Source organism: Podarcis bocagei (assembly GCF_964188305.1).
Source record: "Podarcis bocagei genome assembly, chromosome: Z".
NCBI lineage: Eukaryota > Metazoa > Chordata > Lepidosauria > Squamata > Lacertidae > Podarcis > Podarcis bocagei.
Genome location: NC_138140.1, coordinates 49,808,136 through 49,834,120, shown reverse-complemented (window position 1 = coordinate 49,834,120; position 25,985 = coordinate 49,808,136). Strand labels below are relative to the sequence as shown.

At 43.9% G+C, this 25,985-nt stretch overlaps 1 protein-coding gene and 1 long non-coding RNA gene across 3 annotated transcripts; one reads left to right on the top strand and one right to left on the bottom strand.

Moving 5' to 3' along the window:
• LOC308579428 (uncharacterized protein CXorf65 homolog) lies at positions 1–25,354 on the bottom strand. Of its 2 annotated transcripts, XM_081180557.1 has the most exons (6): positions 25,253–25,354; positions 24,557–24,643; positions 18,327–18,461; positions 12,897–12,965; positions 1,821–1,948; positions 1–196 (listed from the first exon to the last, which is right to left on the bottom strand). In XM_081180557.1, exons 1-6 carry the CDS (start codon positions 25,275–25,277, stop codon positions 71–73), a joined length of 570 nt encoding a protein of 189 aa, XP_081036683.1. In that variant the 5' UTR covers positions 25,278–25,354; the 3' UTR covers positions 1–70. The 2 variants fall into 2 exon arrangements, with proteins under 2 accessions (XP_081036683.1, XP_081036684.1); XM_081180558.1 differs by lacking the exon at positions 12,897–12,965.
• Positions 9,584–11,213, top strand: LOC308579450. Its single transcript, XR_014004488.1, has 2 exons — positions 9,584–10,265; positions 10,623–11,213. It is a non-coding gene; the product is annotated as an uncharacterized lncRNA (long non-coding RNA).
• Positions 25,355–25,985: the final 631 nt, after the last annotated feature.

The following is a 25,985-nucleotide window of genomic DNA, read 5'->3' as shown; positions in this document are numbered from 1 at the left end:
TCAGGTCCAAAGGTGCCTTTATTCACAGTGATGGTGGGCTGAAGCTCCCTCTGGGCATCACCTTCGGTACTCAGCGATGCTTATCCTTCTTGCCTATCTCCCATCTGGCTTTGGCTGCTGTGGTCGTCTTACGAGGCTGGCCCTCATCATCTAGGCCGCCAGACGAACTGGCCCCAGACTTCCCACTGGCTTTCCCCTGGGCATAGGAGACAAACACAGATCAACAGAGTTTAGGGTGCAGCAGCAGTGGCCCTTGAAGGAGGCGGAGGTGCCAAGAACCCAACATCCATCCATCCATCCATAGCTCAACTTTATATCCAGGGAGCTCAAGGTGGTTTACGTGGTTCCCCCTTCCTCGTTTAATCCCCACAACAACAACCCAAGGTCACCCAGTCAGCTTCATGTGGTCAAGTGGGAATTTGAACCCTGGTCTCCCAGGTCCTAATCTGACACGCTAACCACTATGCCACCACTGGCTCTCAGGTGAAAGCAGGGGTGTGCCCATAACACCCCAGTGCTCCAAACAAGTATCTCTCTTTCCCCCACCATTCTCTCTGCTATTGCACATGGCTGAAGACTCCCCTTCCCTTGGTTGCATCCATCTACTCTCCAACAGCCCTGCCCTCCTCCACTGATTTAAAAGTCAAGAAGGCAATTCTTCACTCAGTTAAAGAGAAATCGGGGGGGGGGAGTTTTGGGTCCAAAGTTCAAAAGTTAAGAACCAATGTGGCATAATGGTTAGAGTGTCAGGCTAAAACCTGGGAAAGGAGGGTTCAAATCCCAAAACCACGCAGCTCACTGGGGGACCTTTGGCTAGCACCCATCTCTTAGCCTAACCTGTTAACAGACCTTGCAGCTTGGATGAACTGAGTTGAAAAAAATCACACAGTTTCTGGAGTACAAAGGCTTTATTCATGCTGCAACTATTTACTGGATGTGTGTAGATGAGAGAGAGAAAATAACAGACATATTGTCTCAACAGGTTGGGAGAGAACAGCAAACAAAACACGGCTCATCATTTAGGGGTGGGGTTAACTTAGACAAAGCAAAGACTACACATAAGTTCTGGCCACATTGCTAAACAAACTGTGTCATCTTGTGGTTTAAAGTAACACATCCATTAACTGCAAACGCAAGAAAAGGAAATGCATTTCTTGTCTCCAGCATGGCCTACCTCACAGGATTTTTGGGAAGATGAAATGGGGAGAATCATGTGCAACACCTTGAGCTCACTGGAGGAAAAGGTGGGATATAAATGTAACAAATAAATAAAAAATACCAGAGTGGTGTGAAGTGACAAACTATACTTTGCACCTTAATATCTATGCACATAGATAATATCTATGCTAACGACAAGTTTTAGTCAACCCCACCCTGCCCAGAATTTTTTTTTTATTAAAAACAACAACAACCCCTGGGAAGAAAGGCAATTCCCTGAGGCAGGAGGAGACTAGCTCCCTCATGGCAAGATCACAAAGGCTACAAGGTGCTGAAGATGGAAAGAGATAGGATGCTAAACCAGAGGTGAGAAAACTAAGGGCACCAGGCCTCTCTGTCAAGCCCGCAGAATTCTCCCCTAGCACTGCATCCCTGCCCAGCCACACCCTCTTTCTCCCCAGGCCACGCCTCTCACCAGCCCTGCTTCACACCCTCCCTGGGTGTTTTTACCTGGCTCAAACAAGCCCTTTTGCTTGCCTAGATGGAGTCTAGACAAGAGAGGGGTATGTGCATGGCAAGTCCTGGAGTTGCGTCAGACAAGCTATACAGGGCCAAAATGAGCTGGATCTGCCCCCCCCCCCAGGTAAAAATGAGTGCCTCACCACCATCTGATTTGCTACTGCCATGAACGATAGGAGTGATTCCATGGTTGGGGACTTCTTGCCATCTGTGCTCTTGAGAATCTTGAGGCGGCTTTTCTCAAGGATGTCACACTGGTTGCGCAAGGAGTCTGAAGGGCAAGCAGAGATGCTCAGTGGGAAGAGGACCTTCTGCTGCAGCCTTGAAAAGCCCAGCTGGCTGCACCATCGACCCAAACGCAGCTTTATGGCCTGTCACAGTGCATGCAGCAATTACAATTTCCAAAACATTTTTTTTAAAAAAAAACAGACTTGTTCTCTGCTTCACAACCACCCTGATGAGGCTGGGCCACATCCACTCCACACATTTTTAGCAGTGCCCACCAAATAATCCTGGGAACTGTAGTTCACCACTCAGAACTATAATTCCCAGCACCCTTAACAAACTAGAGTTCCCAGGTTTCTTTGGGGGGAAGTTGTGTACTTTCAAGGTATGATGTGGATGTGACCATCCCGATTGGTGCCATTTTACAGAAGTGGGGGCTGAGGCTGTGGGAGAGACAGTGACTGGCTGAGCTTAAAAGGCAACCCCTGCTCTGAGTGAGCAACTGGAGAGGCAGAACAGTGTGGAAAAGTAGTTCAGGGTCAGCTTAAGCCAACCTGGTGTTCACTGGAAAATCATAGCATTCTTCTCAGTTGGGAGGGACCCTGGAGGACATCAAGTCCAACCCCTACCCCAGCTCAGTGTTGGAAGATTACAGCTACAGTATCCCTGACAGATGCTCAGAGGCCTCCAGGGAAGGAGAGCCACCACCTTCCAAGGCATGCTGTCCTGTTGTTGAACAGCTCTGATCGTTCTAAAGTTTCTCTTGCTGTTCAGCCTTGTTGGGTGCAAAGCAATGATGCTTGCAATAAGTTAGAGAGGTGGGCTAGGGGCTCGGACCCTCACTGATTTCTTCTGCTGATCGTTTTCTCTCTCTCAGCTTAACTTCCTTTCTGCTGCTGCTTCAGTTAGCATGAGTGTTGGACCTTCCTTTTAGCTGACCTCATGATTCCATGACGGACATGGGAGCTTGTACTCAGAATGGCTTTGTTTACTAGGAGTAATAAACCCTATGTTTCATTATTCATTCATTATTCATTCATTATTATTATTATAAGCACTCTTACCCATCAAATTATTTCTGCACCCCACAGAGATAGATGATAGACAGACAGACAGACAGACAGACAGACAGACAGACAGACAGATGATATAGATATAGTTATCTCCAGACCATTCCGAGCAACAGAGAACAAGCCTACTCCGTGACTGGATCAGGCCAATGGCCCATCTAGTCCAGCATCCTATTCTCTCTCTCTCTCTTTTTTTAAATGATATTTTTGGGGAATTTAAAGTTACAGAAAAAAGAGAAGAAGGAAAAGCAAAGAAAAAAGAGATTAAACAATACAAATCAATAAAAAAAATAAAAAGTACCAAACATACAATACACCAAAATCAAAAACAAGAACAAAAATAAATAAATTTAAAAACAAATCCAATATTCCCCTACCCTTATCTTCATTAACTTGTTTCCTCGACCTCCTCACACCTCCCTTTTTAGTATTCTAATTATTAATTATCTCAGCAAATCCTTTCCATCTTTCACTGTATTCTGTCCTTTAGTTGTCTTAATTTATTTTAGCCTTATCTTACCATAAAAAAACCCTAGAACTTAAAAGCTTATTTATACATAACTCCTTATAACATTTCTACTAAAGCCTAATAGTTTCATTCCAAGATTTTCCTAACAGTCGTTAATTTTGCAATATTCCTCTAAATGAATTTTTAAACTTTCTGCCAATCTTCATCCACCGTCTCTTCTTCCTGGTCTCGGGTTCTGTCAGTCCTTTCTATCTGTTCCATCTAGTCCATCAACCTGGTGATCTTATGTCCGAGGCTCTTAACTCTTTTCCATGTCCCTTCTGCAGATCTTCTTCATAATTGTACCTGCACTTTACTTTGTCTTCTGCTGGTCTTGTTCTTAATTTCCTTCCTTTGTCTCTGAGGAGTAGATCTCGGGGGAACAACCTAAGAGTGTCTTTATCCCTTCTCGGCCGGTCAGCCCGTTCTCCATGGTTAGCACTAAAATCCAAAAAATATTCCAAAACATACTTCAATGCCCCTCCAAAGTTGAGTGCCTCGACCACTCCAATCTCCTCCTGGCCCAAAGCCAAATTCCAAAGGTCAGAGCATCCCTGCATAGGAGGATCTGACCAACTTGCCATCTCCAGTCCCGACAGGACTCCGTCTCTCCAAGTCTGCCTCACTCCAGATTCAGTCCTCAGAAACGACAGCTTATGCTCCTGCAGGGCCACATCTCTCTCAACTTGTATTACTTGAGGTTCAACAACAACCTCCTCCTTTGTCTTCTCTGCAACTTGCCCTGTCAGGGCAAATTCCTGGGTCGGTTGTTGAGCAGGTTTAATATCAGTGGTCACTGTTTGACCGAAATTATCAATTGCAGTAGTCATCAAATCCATCTTCGCATGAAGCTGCTCCAACAAAGCACTTGTCCTGCACAAAGCAGACACTAAGGTTTCCTGTGTCAACATTCTTATCCAAGGTCAGAGCCTGTTTCTCACGCTCTCTAATCTCTACAGCTGTAGAGTTCCCCAGGTCCACTCCAACAACAGTTCAAAAGCTCCCTCTAGGGGAAACAATTTCTATTTGTATCCATCCTTTTACAAGCAGATCCAGCAACAAAATTACTTTCGTTTTTCAAATCTTTGTTTCTTTTTAGTGCAAAAGGAAACATTGGAGTCAATTTGTTTCTCTTATTTAACTATCTGTCAACATGCGTTATTATTCACAGTCAATGAACTTTCCCCAAACGCCTATCTTTGACAGCCCGTTCCCAGATTCAAGATGATAGAAATTTATCTTTCTTTACTCCCTCTCCTGCAGGCTTAAACAATTTAAGATTTCCCCCCTCTTCTCCTGCTTCCAAGGGGGGTTTGTAGTTTTAACCTATGGAAATTTAGTCCTTTACAGATGACTTTCCAGACTTTAGCTTACGATGTCTTTGCTTCAAGCTGTTTACAAAAGCGGAAGGCGGACTTCCTGTTTAGACCTTCCCGCTCCGGTGCCAAATTACGAAATTTAGTAATCCAATTTTCTGTTCTACTCACGGGTACTTGTTTAGAGTCCAATCGTCCACAGGAAAAAAGTCAGCACTCTCTGACAACAGCAATGCGGCTTCACTCCGTGAAAAGAGCAATCGATTCGAAGCACCGCGCCGCTCACCCCACGTCGCTCCGGATCCCCGTAGCTGGGTTTCCCCGCGAGTAGGGGAGGCGCTAAAGGTTCCAGCCGAATCCCAGGTCCACAGGCTTCTCCCACCTGTGGTTTTTAATGGGTCTCCGCCTCGCCGTGGCAGTCCAGACCCTGATTTTCACGGAGCGGGTTCCTCCAGATCAGAGGAAGCCCGCCATTGCCGGAGGCGCTAACCCGGAAGTCTCCCAGCATCCTATTCTCACAGTGGCCAACCAGATACTTGTGGGAAACCATGGAGCAGGATCTGAGCAGAGAGCAACTCTCCCCTCCTGTGGTTTTCAGCAACTGCTGTTCAGAAGCATTGCTGCCTCCAGCTGTGGAGGCAGAGCACAGCCATTAAGGAGAGTAGCCTTTCAAAGCCCTTTCCACCATTAATTTGTCTGATCCTCTTTTAAAACCCTCCAAATTGCTGGACACCACTACCTCCTGGGGAAGTGAGTTCCACTATGCGCTGAGTGAATAAGTACTTTATGTTATATCAGGGAAGGTCCTAGAACAGATAATTCAACAGTCAGTCTGTGAGCACTTAGAAAAGAATGCTGTGATTACTAACTTCTCAAAAGCAAGTTAAGCCAGACAAATTTCATTTATTTATTTCTTTTTGATGCAGTTACAAACTTTGTGGATCAGGGGAATGCTGAAGATGTAGTGTATATTGATTTCAGGAAGGCTTTTGACAAAGTCCCCCATGATATTTTTGCAGAGAAGCTGATAAAATGTGGGCTAGAAGTGGTAGATTTGTAGCTGCTAGGTGGTTCTGTAACTGGTTGACTGACTGAACCCAAAGAGTGCTCAGTAATGGTTCCTTGTCATCCTGGAAAAAAGTGACAATTGGGGTGCCACACAGTACTGTCCTGAGCCTGTTGTTGCTCAACATCTTTATAAATGACTTGGACAAAGGAATTGAGGAGATGCTCAACAAATTTGCAGATGACACCAAACTGGGAGGGGTAACTAATGCTGCAGAAAAAAAGGATTCAACGTGGCCTTAACAGACTGGAGAACTGGGTCCAAACTAAAAAAATGAATTTCAGTAGAAACAAATCTAAGGTTCTGCACTTGGGCAGGAATAGGCAGCTGCAAAAAGATAAGATGGGAAAACCTAACTTATCAGTAGAACTTGTGAAAAGGATCTAGGGGACTTAGTGGACCACAAGCTTAACATGAGCAAAAAAAAAAGCTGATGGTATTCTAGTCTGCCTATATTCAACAGAAGTATAGTGTTCCGATCAAGGAAACAAATAGCCAGCACGTGTAGACACAAAGTCAGAAAAGCTAAAGCACAGAATGAACTCAGGCTTGCTAGAGAGGTTAAAAGCAACAAAAAAGGCTTTTATGGGTATGTTCGTAGCAAAAGGAAGAACAAAGAAACAGTGGGGTCACTCAGAGGAGAAGATGGTGAAATGCAAACAGGGGACACAGAAAGGGCTGAACTCCTCAATGCCTTCTTTGCCTCAGTCTTCTCCGATAAAGAAAACAATGCCCGACCTGAAGAATTTGGAGCAAATGATTCAGCAAAGCAAACACAGCCCAGAATAACTAAGGAGATAGTACAAGAATATTTGGCTAGTCTAGATGTATTCAAGTCTCCAGGGCCAGATGAACTGCATCCAAGAGTATTAAAAGAACTGGCAGATGTGATCTCAGAACCACTGGCAGTCATCTTTGAGAATTCCTGGAGAACAGGCGAAATCCCGGCAGACTGGAGGAGGGCAAATGTTGTCCCTATTTTCAAAAAGGGGAAAAGAGAGGACCCAAATAATTACCGCCCAGTCAGTCTGACATCAATAGCAGGGAAGATTCTGGAGCAGATCATTAAGCAAACAGTCTGTGAGCACCTAGAAAGGAATGCTGTGATCACCAATAGTCAGCATGGATTTCTGAAAAATAAGTCATGTCAGACTAACCTGATCTCGTTTTCTGACAGAATTACAAGCCTGGTAGATGAAGGGAATGCAGTGGATGTAGCCTACCTAGATTTCAGCAAGGCATTTGACAAGGTGCCCCATGATATTCTTGTAAAGAAGCTGGTAAAATGCGGTCTTGACTATGCTACCACTCAGTGGATTTGTAACTGGCTGACTGACCGAACCCAAAGGGTGCTCATCAATGGTTCCTCTTCATCCTGGAGAAGAGTGACTAGTGGGGTGCCACAGGGTTCTGTCTTGGGCCCGGTCTTATTCAACATCTTTATCAACGACTTGGAGGATGGACTCAAGGGCATCCTGATCAAATTTGCAGATGACACCAAACTTGGAGGGGTGGCTAACACCCCAGAGGACAGGATCACACTTCAAAACGACCTTGACAGATTAGAGAACTGGGCCAAAACAAACAAGATGAATTTTAACAGGGAGAAATGTAAAGTATTGCACTTGGGCAAAAAAAATGAGAGGCACAAATACAAGATGGGTGACACCTGGCTTGAGAGCAGTACATGTGAAAAGGATCTAGGAGTCTTGGTTGACCACAAACTTGACATGAGCCAACAGTGTGACGCGGCAGCTAAAAAAGCCAATGCAATACTGGGCTGCATCAATAGGAGTATAGCATCTAGATCAAGGGAAGTAATAGTGCCACTGTATTCTGCTCTGGTCAGACCACACCTGGAGTACTGTGTCCAGTTCTGGGCACCACAATTCAAGAAGGACACTGACAAACTGGAACGTGTCCAGAGGAGGGCAACCAAAATGGTCAAAGGCCTGGAAACGATGCCTTATGAGGAACGGCTAAGGGAGCTGGGCATGTTTAGCCTGGAGAAGAGGAGGTTAAGGGGTGATATGATAGCCATGTTCAAATATATAAAAGGATGTCACATAGAGGAGGGAGAAAGGTTGTTTTCTGCTGCTCCAGAGAAGCGGACACGGAGCAATGGATCCAAACTACAAGAAAGAAGATTCCACCTAAACATTAGGAAGAACTTCCTGACAGTAAGAGCTGTTCGACAGTGGAATTTGCTGCCAAGGAGTGTGGTGGAGTCTCCTTCTTTGGAGCTCTTTAAGCAGAGGCTTGACAACCATATGTCAGGAGTGCTCTGATGGTGTTTCCTGCTTGGCAGGGGGTTGGACTCGATGGCCCTTGTGGTCTCTTCCAACTCTATGATTCTATGATTCTATGATTCTAAGGGAAGTAATAGTCTCTGTCTATTCTGCCATGGTCAGCCCACACCTGGAGTCCTGTGTCCAGTTTTGTGCACCACAATTTAAGAAGGACATTGAGAAGCTGGAATGTGTGCAGCGGAGGATGACTAAGATTATGAAGGGTCTGGAAACCAATCCTTATGCAAGATGGTTGAGGGAGCTGGGTATTAGCCTGGAAATGAGGAAACTGAGAGGAGATATGATAGCTATCCTCAGATATCTCAAGGGCTATTTCCTGGAAGATGGAACAAGGTTGTTTTCTTCTGCTTTGGAGGGCAGGCGTCAAACTGTGATAAAGGAGATTCTGACTAAACATTAGGAAGAACTTTCTTTCAGTAAGAGGAAGAACTCTTTCAGTAAGAGCTGTTCGGCAGTGGGGTGGTCTCCCTTGGGAGGTGGTGGACTCTCCTTCCTTGGAGGTTTCCAGCAGAGATTGGAGGGCCATCTGTCATGGATGCTTTAACTGAGATTCCTGCATTGCAGGGGGTGGGACTAGATGGTGCTTGGAGTCCCTTCCAATTCTATGATTCCATCATCTGCCCTAAATCTCCCAGCAATCAGCTTCACTTAGTGTCCATGAGCTCTAGTGTTTTGAGAGAGGGAAGAAAAAACTTTCCCCTATCTTCTCTCTCCATTTATAAACTTCCATCCTTTCAAATACATGATGGCAGCTATCATGTCTCCCCTTAGCCTAACATGCCCACACCCTCAAAGGACTCTGATTCCAGAGCCCTCACAGATTCCAGATCCCTCTTGGTCTCCCTTCTCTGAATGCACACTGTCACATCCTCCTTATCTCCCTGATACAGCCCACAGCTACCATGCCCTTCTTCTGCCCATTTCCCTCTCTTTACAGAGCTGGGTAGCTCTGAATCTGCCCTAAACTCCAGCGCATGCCACATCTGGCCACAGTGTGCTGGGGATCTTTGACCCAGAGTCTTTCTACATTTGCTGCCCCTCTGGTAGCTGGTGAAGAACCCTGGTGGTCCCTGCTAGATCTTTCTCGGTGTTAGGAGTAGCAACTCTCCAGAGGCAGAACCTGGGATTCTGTGCTGGGACTGGTAACGGCCGGCCTGGCTCTGAACGGAAAGAGAGTATGGGAAAGTAGAAATGATGAGTAGCCTTAGGATGCTTGCTTATCTCTTGGGTTAGCCTGTCCAAGGCAAACATGAGAGTCCGCTAATTCTCACAACACCGTCCAGCTGCGGAGGCTCCCCACCCCTGTCCCCTTTTTGGAGTTCATTATAAAATAAGAGATACCTCTAAAGAGCCTTGGATCGGCCGGATTGAAGATAAAAGTTGGCCTGACCTGCTAGAGATATAAAACCACCAGTCAAAAAAGGAACAAGGCTCTGCCTATTTCCTGACTGCATGTTGGTTTATTGTCTAATCTAGGAGTCTTGGATCTTGTTGGGGCTTGAAGGAAGGCTAGAGCAAAGCAGAGTGTTGTGAGTTTGCGGAGCAGGGTGGGAGAGGGGCAGTTAGGCTGTATGCCCAAGTCAGTTCTATTCTTGGAACCAGCAAGGACTCGGTTATTGGAATAGCCAGGCTGCTTCTTGGTAATGGCCTAAGTATAGGTCTTTAAGGTAACAAAGGAAGTGGCTCTGTGCCAGAAGGCAAATGGGTGGGGGGCCATCCCTCAACTAGGTGTTAAGTTAGAAAGACAAAAGCCAGAGTGGAAAGTTGTGTGTGAGAGAGAGCTGGAAGTTAGAAGCAGGCGCAAGCCAGAGAGGGAGAGCCATGCTTGATTTCTCCTGGAATCCAAGGCTGTGATTGGGACAACGAAGACTTTCTTGGTTGTTAATGCTGTGAGCCCCTCCAGCGTAGGCTCAGGTTGTGTATATGTGTGAATAAGCCATACGTCATAAAGACACCACAGTCTCCGCTGAACCTCATTCCTAGGAAACTGAGCCATGGATATATATATGCCTGGAACCCATGCTTTATAGAGTTTCCTAAAAACAAGGATAGCAATAGGCTCTGTTTCAGTTGTTGACTTTAAAAATTGGGGAGGTGGTGGGAGGAGATTTTGAAGAAGGTTTTGGTGGACCTGAGCCACATTTACACCATACATTTAAAGCACTTTAAAAACTCAAGGCTTCCCCCAAAGGATTATGGGAGCTGTAGTTTGTTAAGGGTGCTGGGAGTTTTCCAGAGTATTCCCCTATTCCCCTCAAAGCTACAATTCCACTATGTGTGGTTGGACCATCAATCCCTCTTCACGAGGGACTTGGGAACTGTAGCTTTGCAAGGGGAATAGGGGACTGCCTAAAACCAATCTGCACCCTTAACAAACTACAGCTCCCAGGGTATTTTAGGGGAAGCTATGGTTGTTTAAAGTGGTATTGCCATGCTTCAAATGTGGGGGAGGTGGTGGGAGGAGATTTTGAAAAAAGGCTGTGACTGGGAGAAGCAAGACCTTATTGGGGTGTTAATGCTGTGAGCCCCTCCAGGTTGCATAGAATTGTGAATAAGTCATATGCCATAAAGACACCCCAGTCTCTGCTGTCCCTTACTGCCAGCAAACCGAACCCTGGGTAATCGCCTGGAACCTCTGGAGTCTCTCAGCACTCTGAGATTGGTGCTCAACAAGAGGGAAAGATCAGAGACAGGTAATTTAGGTTTGTTTTATTTAATTTTTTCCTGCCTGCACTCTCCTGGTGAAGCTTTCCTCAAATGGAACTACCCTTTTCTTATGCAACTTGCTTGTATTATTGGATAAAAAGGTCTGTTGTGCCCATATATTGAAATCTTTTCTAATGCTGGTATGGTTGGTGGGGGACCTGCTTTGTTCTTAATCCTGTGGTTGACAATTCTGCCTCTCAGGTTTCTGAGGGTATTGGGGCAATTGTTGGCTGGCTCACCCAGAAATTTCTAGTAAAGATAACAGTCTTCTGCTCAGACCTAAAGTAAGGGGGTAGAATTGGCCTCTGTTCTGACACCCAGTGCCTCAGTTCTATTTTAATAATAATAAAAAGATGCTAGGTGTCGAAGTCTGTCTAGAATATACCACCACTTGGAGATCTAAAAGCTCTGCCTTCTACTCGGGTCTGTGATTTGCAGGGACAAAAGAACAGCTACACATAACCTGCCTATAGTGGTACCTCGGTTTAAGAACAGCTCTGCTTACGAATGATTTGGTTCACAAACTCTGCAAAACTGGAAGTAGTGTCCCAGGTTGTGAACTTTACCTCGGTCTAAGAATGGGATCTGAACGGTGGAAGGGCACTGGCGGCGGGAGGCCTCATTAGGGAAAGCACGCCTCGGTTTTCAGAACGACTTCTGGAACAGATTAAGTTCGTAAACTGAGGTAGCACTATATTGACATCAGGCAGCTGCCCTCGCTGTATCTTTTCAGCACCTGCTGAAAAAGAATTTATTTCAGCAAGCCTACCCAGACATGTACAACGTTGACATGTGTTATAACCTGGTTTTTTAGCTTACTAAATATTTAAATACTTCTTGTTTTTGACTTTTTCTTTTCCAGATAGTTTCATTGTTTTACTTTCCTTTCTTGCAAACTTCTTTGAGGTTTCCTTTGTTTTTGGGTTTGGCAGTCAAGGAGCGCTTTATATAAATTTCATGAAACAAAACAAATAAACGTTAGAGGAGCCTGGTTGCTGGGTCAGACCAAAGGCCTATCTAGTCCAACATTTTGTTATCACAGAGGCCTTGACAGGAAAGCCTGAAAGCAGGAGGCAAGTTCAACAGCAAGTTCCTCCTATTTGTCAGGTGCGCTGACTCAGGAAAGCACTGGGTGAGCTGATGTTACGCGACACCACAACGTCATGCATGACACCCGGATGTCAGACGTGATGCCCAAAGGTGATGCCACCCGGGCATCGCTCAGCTTCCATGGCTGACATTTCCTGTACCTCCTGCCACCACCATGGCCAGGGGGTGCTTCCCCTCCACAGCAGCAGCAGCAGGAGGAGGAGCTGCAGTGTTGCTGACTTGCATGACAGCATCGCCTCTGGGTGTCATGTATGGCATTGTGATATGCATGATGTTTGAATGAATACTGAGGGGGCTCAGCCCCCTGCTAACAAATATGGGGGGGTCAAAGGGGTTCAGCCCCTAGGAGTCAGCGCCCCTGCTACTTGTGGTCCTTGGAAACTGGAATCCAGTGGAACACTGCCTCCAGCACTGTAGAAAATGCATGGCTGGAAGCTGCTGATAGCTTTAACCTCCACAGACGTGTTTGGAAACCCTTTTAAAGTCATCCATGTTGGCAGCCAGCAGTATATCCTACAGTACAGAGTCCCATAGTTCAGTTCTGCTCTGTTTCCTTTTGTATGTCCTGAATCTCCCACCATTTGGCTTCATTGCATAACCCCGCTGAGTTTTAATATGAGAGAGCAAGGCTTCCCCCCATCTGATGTGAGTTCCAGCACATCCCGGGTGGGCGCCATTGCCATTCTAAGAGAGCAAGGAAGGAGGCATTCAAGGTGATTTCCAGCACCTCTCTTTTCACTGTGAGAGAGGATGAGAAAAACTTCTTTCTAGCCCCTTTCTCCTATATGGTGTTGCTCACAGGGGAAGGAAATGTAAAAGGGGCTACTTTTACTTGCCCTGACTTCATAGGTTTCAGAGTTGCGCTTTGATACACTGAGAATAGAAGTTTTAAGTCCTGCAAGTTCCTACCCAATAATTCTACTGGAGGGTGCTTGTACATAGGGTGAAAGGCCCGGTAGCTGTTTTCTTGTTTCGACCCTGCAAAGAGAGAACCCTGTGTTACTCGCTTTGACGCTTTGCAATGCATTTGCAACATGGAACTTGGGCTGAGTGCTCTGCATTCCTAGATACAAGTCGAGAGAATGCTCACGGCTGATTTTTACCAGCCTGCAGCTAATTGCCATTTGCCTTTTATTTATTTTATATTTATTTATTGCATTTATACCCTGCCTTCTTCTCCCAGAAGCTCAAGGGGGCATACAAAGAATCATAGAACTGTAGAGTTGGGACCCCCAAGGGCCATCTAGTCCAACATCCTTCAATGCAGGAATCACAACTAAAGTTCCCAGAAACAACTTCCCCAGGCAGGCGCCATGAAGGTTCTGTCCCTAAGGGAGAACTGCCTGAATACACAAGGAAGGAGTTCAAAGGAGGATGGTCAAAATCAGCTCTTGAGTCAGCACTGCACCCTTCTGCAGGGTAATAAGAAGGAAAGAGCCATGCACCCTTTATGCCAGAGGGACGCAGGAATCCATAGCCACAAAGACCCGAGAGGGGAGTTCATGTGTTCTGTGAAGAGGACTGTACCTGCAGGCCAGTGGAAGAGACACAGCTGGCATTAGTAAGGAAGGGCTACATGGTTAGAGCCGCAGCTGTTTACTGCGAAAGCTCTCGGCTGCACAAACGCCCTGACCTCCCCCACACAATAGACCAACTAGCCTTGAGTGGGTGGGAGGCAGGCAGGCACAGTCCTGATTCCCTCTTATGAGCATTCTTTAATGTTTTCAATTAGATTAGGAGAAGACGATAAACAGGAGGAGCAGGTGCGCAATGAAAGGAAAGAGAGGCAGATTCCACCCCAACCCAAGCCATATTTTGGTGCCAAGAGCAGCTGCATTCCCTAACCTGCCCCCTGGACAACCTGAAGATTGTGCCAATTAAGCACACACATTTGTTTTGCACCATGAGTTCTCAGTTGGCTCACCCTCAAGACTAGCATGATACTGAAGAATAAAAGTCTACCTACTAGCATCCAGAACTCTATTTCAGCCACCCCTCTAGCTTCTGAGATTTCGTCACCATCCAAATATTTCTGAGTGTATCTTTTGCTTTTACAGGGGCTAGGAATTTGTTCCTTAATGGAAGCCAAGATTCGCAGAAAGCCAAATCCTGCACTCAGGACCCTGTCCTGTGCTCTTTTTTTTGCTCTGCACATCCAGAATTGTGGCAGATGCAGCCCTGGCTCGAGCTGGAGGGAGATTTCTCTGTGGTCTCCAAAAGATTAGAAAAGCCAGTTCCACAAAGCGTTGCCATGAAGCATCGGCAGTTATAAAGAAAGGGGAAGCCACTGCCTTACATTCCTTGATAATCCCATTCCAGGTGCAGCCCAGGTTGATGCAGATGGCTTGGAGGCTCTCCATCTTCCACCAGGCTGCATTAATTGGGAAAGTTCTCCCCCTCCTCATTTAATTCTCACAATAACCCTGTTAGGCAGGTGAGGTTGAGAGGCAGAGACTGTGGCCAAGTGGGAGTTTGAACCTCCAGCCCCTACTGGCTCTCTTTCCCAAGAGGTAAGCTCGCAGAAACCTGAGTACAAGCCAGCCTTCCCCAATCTGTCTGGCAAGTCTAGATGCTTTGGACTGCCTTTTCCCTTAAGAATTGTAGTCCACAAGTTTCTGGAAGGCACCAGGTACAACAGGTATGGAGTACCCGGCAAGAGTCCATGGGGTGGGGGTGGGGAGATCCCATAGTTCTGTATAAGAGCACCTGCCAAGCATGCAGGACAAAGGAAGCTGCATCATACCAGATTGGTCCATCTAGCTCAGGATTGTCTACTCTGACTGGCAGCAGCTCTCCAGGGTTTTGGACAGGTAGTCTCTCTCAGCCCTGAAGTTGCTATTGGGGTTTGAACCTGGGACCTTCTGCATGCAAAGAATGACAGAGTCCCTTGGGGTCCCAAGTTCAGTTCCTGGTATTGCTGGTTAAATGTCAGGTAAAGGGTCATGGGGAAAGCTTTGCTGTTGACCCCGGAATGCCACTGCTGGTCAGAGCAGATAATACTAACAGTATAGCTCAATATAATATATTGCACAAGTCAAGAAGCAGCTTTCTGATCAGAGGTGGGTAAGTGGCACCTTGAACGAAACACAAGAAATGGCTGTTGCTCTTTTGCATATGCCAGCTAAGGCACTCACACACATACCTTGAAATTCCCCATTGTGTGCTACACAAAACAACCCATAAAATCAGAAATATACTGTGGCAAATGACTCAATTAATAATAATAATAATAATAATAATAATAATAATAATAATAATAATAATAAACACAGCCAGTGAGAAAATGAAGCGGAATTGTCAGCAGATCAGCAGGCACAGTCAAAGTGCTAATAAAACCTCTCTAACCTGGGGTCCTCCGAGATGTTTGGGATTACAGCCCATGCTGACTGAGACTGATGGGATTTGCAGTCTGAAATATCTGAAGATATCTGAAGAAACTGCCTTTAGGACTTCCGGGTTAGCGCCATTGGCAATGGCAGAGTGCCTCTGACCGAGAGGAACCCGCTCCGTGAAAATCGGGTCTTGCCGCCGCGGCGAAGGCGGAGACCCTTTAAAAATCCCAGGCAGAGGAAGCCTGGGAACATGGGATTCGGCTGACACCAGAAGCGCCTCCCCTACTCGCAGGGAAACCCTTTTTCGGGGATCCGAAGCGACGTGGGGTGAGTGGCGCGGTGTTTTGAATCAACCGCTACTTTTACGGAGTGAAGCCGCACAGCCGTTGCCGGAGAGCGCTGACTTTTTCCTGTGGACAATTGGACTCTAAACAAGTACCCGTGAGTAGAACGGAAAATTGGATTAAGAAACATTTTAATTTGGCACTGAAGTGGGAAGGTTCTAAACAGGAAGCCCGCCTCCCGTTTTTGTAAATAGATTGAAGCAAAAACTTTACAAGCTAAAGTCTGGAAAGTCGTATATAAAGGTCTAAATCTCCTTCAGTTATTACCACCAAAACCCCTCTTGGAAGCAGGAGAAAAGGGGGGGGGGATTTTTGATTGTTCAAGCCTGCAGGAGAGAGAGTAAAGAAAGATAAATTCCCACCGTCTCAAACCTGGGAACGGGGTGTCAGAGACAGAAATTTATGGAGAAGTTCATTGACTGTGAATGGAACGTCTTTTGACAGATAGTTAAAAAAGAGAAACAAATTGATTCCAATGTTGCCTTTTGCATTCAAAAGAAACAAAATATTTGAAAAATGAAAGTAATTTTCTTTTGTTGCTTCTGCTTTCAAAAGATGGATACAAATAGAAATTGTCTCCTCTAGAGGGAGCTTGTTAAATTGTTGCTGGAGTTGATCTGGGGATTTCACAGCTGTGGAGATTCGGATCGTGAGACCAGACTCTGACCTTGAATAAAAATGTGTTTAGAAGAAGTTTTGGTTCTTGCTTTTTGCAAGACAAGCGCTTTGTTGGAGCAGATGCATGAGAAGATGGATTTGATGACTGTTGCAGTCAAAAACTTTGGACAAACGGTGAATCCCCATATAGAAACTATTCAGGAACCAACCCAGGAACCTGTTTTGACAGGGCAAGTGCAAGTGCAGAAGATAATGGAGGAGGTTGCTGTTGAACCTCAAGTAACACAAATGGAGAGACTCGAGGCCTTGCAGGAGCATAAGCTGCTGTTCTTGAAGTTTGAATCTGGAGTGGACCAGGGGGGGTCTGGAGTTGTGAGGGCTCTTAATTTTGGAGGGACTTTGAAACATGCTCTTAAATACTTTCTGGATTACAGTGTTGACTGTGGAGAATGGGACTGTGGGGAATGGGCTGATCTGCTGAGGGGAGATGGAGATATTTTTGGATTGGAGTCCCCCCGAGGCCTACCCCCAATGAGAAAGGAAAGAAATTAAGAAAAAGATCAACAAAAGACAAAGTAAAGTGCAGGTATAAACAAGAAGATGATCTGCAGAAGGGACATGGAAAAGACTTAAGAGCCTCGGACATAAGATCACCAGGTTGATGGACTAGATGGAATGGACAAGAAGGACTGACAAAACCCGAGACCAGGAAGAAGAGACTTTGGATGAAGATTGGAAGAAAGTTTTTAAAAATTTATTTTGAGAAGTAGTGTAAAATTAACAAGTATTAGGAAAAATGTTGGAATGAAACTATTTGGCTTTAATATAAATGATATAAGGAGTCATGTACAAATAAGTGTTAAGTTTTAAGTTTTAAAGTTTTTTATGGTAAGATAAGGTCAAAATAAATTAAGGTAAATTGAATGACAGAATATAGTGAAAGATGGAAAGGATTTGAGTTAATTAATAGGTTAGACCGTTAAGATAAATTATATAACAAAAATTGAGAAAGATGGAAAGAATTTGCTGAAACAATTAATTAAATTAGAATACAAAAAGGGAGGTGTGAGGAGGTCGATGAAACAAGTAAATGAAAGATAAAGATATGGAACATTGGATGTGTGTTTTAATGTTATTGTGTTTTTTTGCTGTATTGTTGTACAGTGGTGCCCCACAAGATGAATGCCTCGGAAAACTCGCTAGACGAAAGAGTTTTCCGTTTTGGAGGTGCTTCGCAAAACGAATCTCCTATGGGCTTGCTTCGCAAGACGACAATGTCTTGCGAGTTCCTGCTGGTTTTTTTCCCCTTCCCCCCCTTTTTCTAAGTCGCTTATCAGCTGATCCGATCAGCAGATAAGCCGCTAAAAGCAGCTAAAAGCCGCTAAAAGCCGCTAATAGCGCTAAGCTGCTTATCAACTGATCCGATCAGCAGATAAGCCGCTAATAGCGCTAAGCCGCTTATCAGCTGATCCGATCAGCAGATAAGCCGCTAAAAGCCTCTAATCCGCTAATCCTTCAATGGGTTTGCTTCGCAAGACGAAAAAAACCGCTAGACGAAGAGAATCACAGAACGGATTCTTTTGTCTTGCGAGGCACCACTGTATTGTTTTTTATGCTTTTTCTTTTATGTATTGTAATGTATGTCGTCAAATTTTTTGTTGTTTTCTTTTCTTCTTTTTTCTGTAATTCTTAAATTTCTAATAAATATCTTTTAAAAAAAGAAAAGAAACTGCCTTTATACTCAGAAGAAAACATAGCAAGATCCAAAGAGGAAATGTCAGGTTTCATTTTTAAGTTTCTAGACCTTATGACTGCATGGGGCAAGAAAAAGCAACAGCAATTTAAGAGGCAACTCTCTTGGTTTGCTTTGAAACAGCTCTGCCAGCTGTGCTATCAGTGGGAAGCCTGCGTATGTCTGACCCCACACCTTTGAGAAAGGGAATATTTGGAGCCAAGGAAGCAATGACTTTCAGGAAGCTGTGGCTACCACCTGTAGAACTAGCTGTGCAGGTGGGGGAAGGGGGCTTCCTAGTCCTTGGACGTACCTGGGGCGCCCCGCTCCACCTTACATATGTAGTAGGTCACACGGGGAGTGAGGAACTTGCTGGCATTGTCTTCTGGAAACTTGACTAAGAATAGCAGCTTCAGGGTCCCATTCTCTTCACACAAGTCGATGGGATCTGAAAAGGGAACAGAGAGATATGGGGGGCAGTGGAGTAGGTGGGTTCGCCTCCTTTCCTCTGTGTAAACAGGGACTTTGCCTCTTTGTCAAAGAGCGAGCTGGCAGTAAATCACAGCATACAAAGTTGGTGTTAATTCTTTTTTTTAAAAAAAATGATATTTATTAAGGTTTCAAAGAAAAGAATTACATGAATTTTAAAAAAAGAAAAAAAGAAAGACAAAAGTAAAAATAAAAGAAAAAATACAAAATACAAAAAGGATAAAAAACACTTTTAAAAAATACATCAGTCTTTCCATACCTTACATTCATTTCCTTGTTTCCCTGACCTCCTCACACCTCCCTTTTTTGTATTCCAATTCAGTTAGTTAATTCAGCAATTTCTTTCCCTCTTTGTTTTTATCTTAGTCCTTTAACATAATATATTATAACTTTGGATTCTCACCTGTTAACAATCCATTTTTACATACACCTTTATAACATTGCTGCTTAAACCACTTAACTTCATTCTGACATCATTCTAACATTCATTAATTTTGCAATATTTCTGTAAATTTCTTCCAATCTTCTTCCACCGACTCTTCTCCCTGGTCTCGGATTCTGCTAGTCATTTCCGCCAATTCCATGTAGTCTATCACCTTCATCTGCCATTCTTCCAGAGTGGGTAGATCTTGTGTCTTCCAATACTTTGCAATAAGTATTCTTGCTGCTGTTGTGGCATACATAAAAAAAGTTCTGTCCTTCTTTGGCACCATTTGGCCGACCATGCCCAGGAGAAAGGCCTCTGGTTTCTTAGGGAAGGTATATTTAAATACCCTTTTCATTTCATTATAAATCATCTCCCAAAAAGCCTTAATCCTTGGGCACGTCCACCAAAGGTGAAAGAATGTACCTTCAGTTTCTTTAAATTTCCAACATTTATTATCGGGCAAATGATAGATTTTTGCAAGCTTGACTGGTGTCATGTACCACCTGTATATCATTTTCATAATATTCTCTCTTAGGGCATTACATGCCGTAAACTTCATACCTGTGGTCCATAACTGTTCCCAGTCAGCCATCATTATGTTATGTCCAACATCTTGTGCCCATTTAATCATAGCAGATTTCACCGTTTCATCCTGTGTATTCCATTTCAACAGCAAGTTATACATCTTTGACAAAATCTTAGTTTTGGGTTCTAGCAGTTCTGTTTCTAATTTTGATTTTTCCACCTGGAAGCCAATTTTCTTGTCCAAATTGTATGCCTCCATTATCTGATAATAATGAAGCCAGTCTCGCACTTTGTTTTTTAATTTCTCAAAACTCTGCAATTTCATTGTGGACCACCGGGATTAAATTTGCGGCATGTAATGCCCTAAGAGAGAATATTATGAAAATGATGTACAGGTGGTACATGACTCCAGTCAAGCTTGCAAAAATATATCATTTGCCCGATAACAAATGTTGGAAATGTAAAGAAATTGAAGGTACATTCTTTCACCTTTGGTGGACGTGCCCAAGGATTAAGGCTTTCTGGGAGATGATCTATAATGAAATGAAAAAGGTATTTAAATATACTTTTCTGAAGAAACCAGAGGCCTTTCTCCTGGGCATAGTTGGCCAATCGGTGCTAAAGAAGGATAGAACTTTCTTTATGTACGCTACGGCAGCAGCAAGAATCCTCATTGCAAAGCATTGGAAAACACAAGACTTACCCACCCTGGAAGAATGGCAGATGCAACTAATAGACTATATAGAAATGGCGGAAATGACTGGCAGAATCCGAGACCAGGGAGAAGAGTCGGTGGAAGAAGATTGGAGGAAATTTAAAACTTATTTACAGAAATATTGTAAAATTTTTGAATGCTGATGACATTGAAATGAATTGAAGGGGTTCTAGCAACAAGGTAAAATGTAAGATGGGATTGATAATAGATAAACTAATAGGATATGAATTTGCTGAACCAATTTTTAAAAGGGATACAAAAAAGGGAGGCATGAGGAAGTCAGGAAAATAAGTTAACTAAAGATGAGAAATTAAAAAAGAGGGAGTTTTGTTTTCTTTTATATGTGTTTTTTCTTCTTCTTTTTTGTGTTTAATGTTTGTATTTTTGTATTTTGTAGTTTTGTATTTTTCTGTTTTTGTATTTTTCTGAACTTTTCTATTGATAAAACTTAATAAAATATTTTTTAAAAAACTCTGCAATTTCAGTCTATCTCCCTCTTGTTCCAAAATTTCACAATATTTCGGCCATTTGACCTCCATATTGAGCTTTTTCTGAGCTTTCGCTTCCATCGGTGACAGCCACCTTGGGGTTTTGTTTTCCAGTAGGTCCTTATATCTTATCCAAACGTTAAACAATGCTTTCCTGACAATATGGTTTTTAAATGCTTTATGTGCTTTGACCTTATCATACCACAAGTATGCATGCCATCCAAATACATTATTAAAACCCTCTAAATCCAAAATGTCTGTGTTTTCAAGAAGCAGCCATTCTTTCAACCAGCAAAAAGCTGTTGATTCATAATAAAGTTTAAGGTCTGGCAGGGCAAATCGACCTCTTTCCTTTGCATCTGTTAGTATTTTAAATTTTATTCTAGGCTTTTTGCCCTGCCAGACAAATCTAGAGATATATCTCTGCCACTTCTTGAAGCAATCCATTTTGTCCAAAATTTGCAATGTTTGAAACAGAAACAGCATTCTAGGCAGTACATTCATTTTTATCGCAGCAATACGGCCTAGCAGTGAAAGCTTCAAATTTGACCAAATTTCTAAATCTTTTTTCACTTCAGCCCAGCATTTTTCGTAATTGTCTTTAAATAAATTCCCATTTTTTGCTGTCATGTTAATCCCCAGGTATTTCACTTTCTTAACCACTGTTAAACCTGTCTCATTCTGAAACCTCTCTCTCTCAATCGGTGTTAAATTTTTCTCTAAGACCTTAGTTTTTAACTTATTCAATTTAAATCCTGCAACCTGACCAAATTCTTGAATCAGTTCCTAAACCCTTTTAGTACTAGATTCTGGCTCCTGTAACGTCAATACTAAGTCATCTGCAAATGCTCTCAACTTGTACTGTTTAGCTCCGACTTGTATACCTTTAACCAACTGGTCCCTTCTAATCATATTCAGCAGGACCTCCAGGACCGATATAAAAAGCAATGGGGAAATTGGGCAACCTTGTCGTGTCCCTTTTTCTATCTTAAATTCTTCCGTCACCACGTTGTTTACAATTAATTTAGCTTTTCGTTCTGAATAAATTGCACTTATACCGTTTTCAAAGCCTTGGCCTACCCCCATCCCCTGTAGGTTCTTCTTCATAAAACTCCAAGAAATGTTGTCAAAAGCTTTCTCCGTGTCCACAAATATCAAAACTGCCTTAGTATTTATGTTCACTTGTAATTTTTCTAAAATATTGATTATGTTTCTCACATTATCAGACAAATGTCTACCCAGGAGAAAGCCTACTTGGTCTTTATGAATCTCTTCCATTAAGACTTTTTAAAGTCTTTTAGCCAAAATGTCTGCAAAGATTTTATAATCCACATTGAGCAATGATATGGGGCGGTAGTTCTTGAGCTGCGTCTTTTCAGTCTCTGTTTCCGGTACAAGTGTAATATATGCTTCTTTCCACGACTCTGGTGCCCTTTCCCCACCCATTATTTCGTTACAGACTTCCTTCAAAGGTTGTACTAACCATTCTTTAAAGGATCTGTAATATTTAGAGGTCAGTCCATCCGGTCCTGGAGATTTATCTAGTTGCATATTCTGAATGGCACCTTCTATCTCCTGTTCAGTTATTTTATAGTTCAGCATTAATTTATTTTCCTGAGAGATTTTTTGTAATCCATTTGTTTTCAAAAATCAATCTAAATCAATTTCTTTCTGTGGTCCTTGTGTATATAGTTGTTTAAAGTACCTCTGGAAACAGTTTCTAATCTCAGCTGGGTTCTGTATGTTCCTTCCTTCCACTTCTAAATTTGTAACCGTATTTAATTTTTGTCTTTTTTTCATTTGCCAAGCCAATAATTTCCCACATTTATTAGCCGACTCAAATGTCTTTTGTCTCATTTGTTTGATTTTCCATTCTATCTCCTGGTTCATCATTTTCATGTATTGTACTTGATGCAACTTTATTTCTCTCAAAATCTCTTGCGACTTTGGTTTTGCTCTCAATTTCTTTTCACTTTCTTTTATTTTCTCCAGTATTTTATCCTTCTTCTCATTTTGGATTCTCTTCTTTAATGCGTTCTGTTGTATCAAGAACCCTCTCATAACTGCTTTACTTGCGTCCCAGATTACTCTTTTTTCCACATTGGTGCTCATATTTATCTCAAAATAATCTCTCAAGGTTTTTTTGGCCTTCTTAAGCACTTCTTCATCTCTGAATAAGGAGTCATTCATCCTCCATCTGAAGGAACCAGTTGGTGTTACAAAGTTGGTGTTAATTCTTTATTAGCAAAAACATGACCATCACAGACTATGGCTGTCAGGCCTAAGGAGCACAGCAGCTCATCCCTGGTAAGTCTTACCCCATAAAAATCAGTTGCTGAGACTGAAAGTACCTACCTCCCCACAGCCATCTAAGTCCCTTCCTCACCAGGGCTTTCCCCAAACAATTAGAGACTACACCTGTGTGGAGCCTGCTGCTGTTCTGCCCATTTCAGCCCTCTTCTGGGGCTAGGAGACAGGAGGAGATGGGGGCTTGTTGCAGGAAGGGGGACATCTGTGACTCTTCAAAAGCCTGCTTTATCTCTGCCTCATGGCCTCTTCAGCCTCTGATCTTCTCAGAAGCAGACTCTCCCTGCTCACTAAACCCTCTTTCCTCTTCAGCTTCTGACAATTCCTCTTCCCAGTCTCGCCCCTCTTCTCCCTGTGACTACTCATTGTCATCACACCACCACTCCCCAGGCTCTGAGCCCTGTTCCCTTGGGGGTTCCCCAACTGGTTCCTCCCACCATTCTTCTGTCTCCAACAAGTCCATGACACTCTCCTCCTTTGGTCAATGGTTGTGGGTCAGCCCCCACAGAACACAACTACGCCAGGAGTTGCCTGTTCTCAGTCTTGCATTTTACGCTCTTGAAAAAAGTAATTGTGGTTATTTAATTGCCAGCTTTCCCCTAGGGCCTGATCTACAAACATTTAAAGACAATAACAATGAAAGCAGCATACTTCAAATAGTCAAAGATCTGCATTGGCTCCCAGTACGTTTCCGAGCACAATTCAAAGTGTTGGTCCTGTATACCTGAAGGAGCGTCTCCACCCCCATCGTTCAGCCGGACACTGAGGTCCAGCGCCAAGGGCCTTATGGCGGTTCCCTCATTGTGAGAAGTAAGGTTACAGGGAACCAGGCAGAGGGCCTTCTCGGTAGTGGCGCCTGCCCTGTGGAACGCCTTCCCAGCAGATGTCAAAGCAATAAACAACTATTTTACTTTTAAAAGACAACTGAAGGCAGCCCTCTTTAGGGAAGTTTTTAATGTCTGATGCTGTACTGTTTTTAATATTCAGTAAGAAGCCGCCCAGAGTGTCTGGGGAAACCCAGCCAGATGGGCGGGGTATGAATAATAAGTTGTTGTTGTTGTTGTTGTTCTTGTTGTTGTTGTTGTTGTTAAAAGGCATCCAGTTGCGTAGCGAACAAACAACCTTCCAAAATATATAGTGGATTTCATATCTAAAAACAATTAAAACAATTTATATATCCAAAATAATCCCAGGTGCAATGCAGATGAAAAATAGGATTAAAAAATCTCCACTTGTTAAAACAGGAAAGAGGAGCCACAGGAGCTGAAAAGAAAATGGGAGTTCCAAAGTACATTTATTAAGGATGGGTTAAGGACCTTCATGGGTGGCCAGTTTTTAGTCCTTAGTCAACAGAGCCCAAGGGTCTTCTTTTGAGTTTGTACTTCTGGTACACAGAAGTCACAAGCAGTGTGGAAACAGGATATTTTCCACCTGGAGATAAGATGGCATGTCATCCCCCCCCAACCCAGCACTACCTGTTGCAGGATCCGTAGTACAGTCAACCAAAGGGAAGCAGTCTTTGTTGCCTCCTGACCATCAACTGGGCAGGGTTTGCCGCTCCACTTTCTTTGTGCTTTGGGAACTCATCTCACCTGTCCTGTGCAGTCCCACCTTATCGCGCAGGTAATGCATTAGGAGTAAGACTGAGCAGTTAATGTTCGCCAGGAGTTGTCGTTGGTCTGCAAGAAGAGGAGCCAAGGATGGTTTCTATGGGCAGCAGCTGATCCCACGCACCATAACAGGCAGGGGTTTTTTATATATATAGCAAGAGCCTGGGAGTGGGGTGTGGACTGAGTTCCCTTACCTTTTAAAAATTAAAGATATATATATATATATTTCTGGCAGAGAGGGCTGGAACAGACATACATCCAATGCCTAAGCCAAAAATCCACCTATATCTCTAATCAATAAAGTTGTGGCCGTTTCTAATCCAGATCATTGTCTGCCTGGGCAGAGGCACTGTGACTGGGCCCACAACAAACAAACAAACAAACAAACAAACAAACAAACAAACAAACAAACAGACATTGTGGTGAGTTCCCCCACCCTATCCCCCCAGAAAAAAATCACTGGCTAGAAGAGACACTGGTCTGCTTTCCATGGGAAAGTCTCCCCCAACCCCCAATGTTTTGTATCCAGGTGAGGCTAGGAGAGATCTCAGACTAGCATCCAGGACAGCTGCTGCCAGTTAGTGTGGTCAGTACTGAGCTAGATGGACCAATGGCCTGGCTCAGTATAAGGCAGCTTCCTCTGTTCCTACAACCCATGTTTATTGGGTTCCCCCTTACCTCCATATTTAACGCAGATAAACATTCCCCAAATCCCCTTGGTTCAGCTGGGCAGCTCTCGACCAGCTGAACCGCCCAGGAGCCATTGTGACACCTCAGAATAACCTCATAATGAGAGCAGGTGTGGCGTAATGGTTAGAGTGTTGGACTAGGACCTGGGAGAACAGGGTTTGAATCCCCACTTGGCCATGAAGCTAGAGTTGCTATATTTTGAAGAGCGAAGAAGAGGACGCTATGACGTCTCTCATTTTAAATACCCCTACTATATGTCGGGGGACGCGGGGGGCGCTGTGGGTTAAACCACAGAGCCTAGGACTTGCTGATCAGAAGGCTGGTTGTTCGAGTCTCTGCGATGGGGTGAGCTCCCGTTGCTTGGTCCCTGCTCCTGCCAACCTAGCAGTTCAAAAGCACATCAAAGTGTAAGTAGATAAATAGGTACCGCTCCGGTGGGAAAGTAAACGGCGTTTCCGTGTGCTGCTCTGGTTCGCCAGAAGAGGCTTAGTCATGCTGGCCACATGACCCGGAAGCTGTACACCGGCTCCCTCGGCCAGTCCCCAGAGTCGGCCACGACTGGACCTAAAGGCCAGGGGTCCCTTTACCTTTACTATATGTAGGCTACAGAAGCTGTGATCTATTGCTGGTGGGGAGCAAGAGAAGAGAAGAGGAAAGCAAGTCCTGTCTACGTCTCATCCAGAAAGTATAGCCAGAGACATTTTGGCAAATTTTAAAAATC

What these genes read in the sequence shown, in the direction of transcription:
- LOC308579428 (XM_081180557.1), bottom strand. Translation starts at nt 25,277, where the DNA reads ATGTTTATCTGCGTTAAATATGGAG. An exon ending in GGTGGGACTGCACAGGACAG is followed by an intron (nt 18,462 to 24,556) that starts GTGAGATGAGTT and finishes TTCCCTTTTCAG; the next exon opens with ATCCCATCGACTTGTGTGAA. An exon ending in CAGTAGCAAATCAGATGGTG is followed by an intron (nt 197 to 1,820) that starts GTGAGGCACTCA and finishes TCCTATGCCCAG; the next exon opens with GGGAAAGCCAGTGGGAAGTC.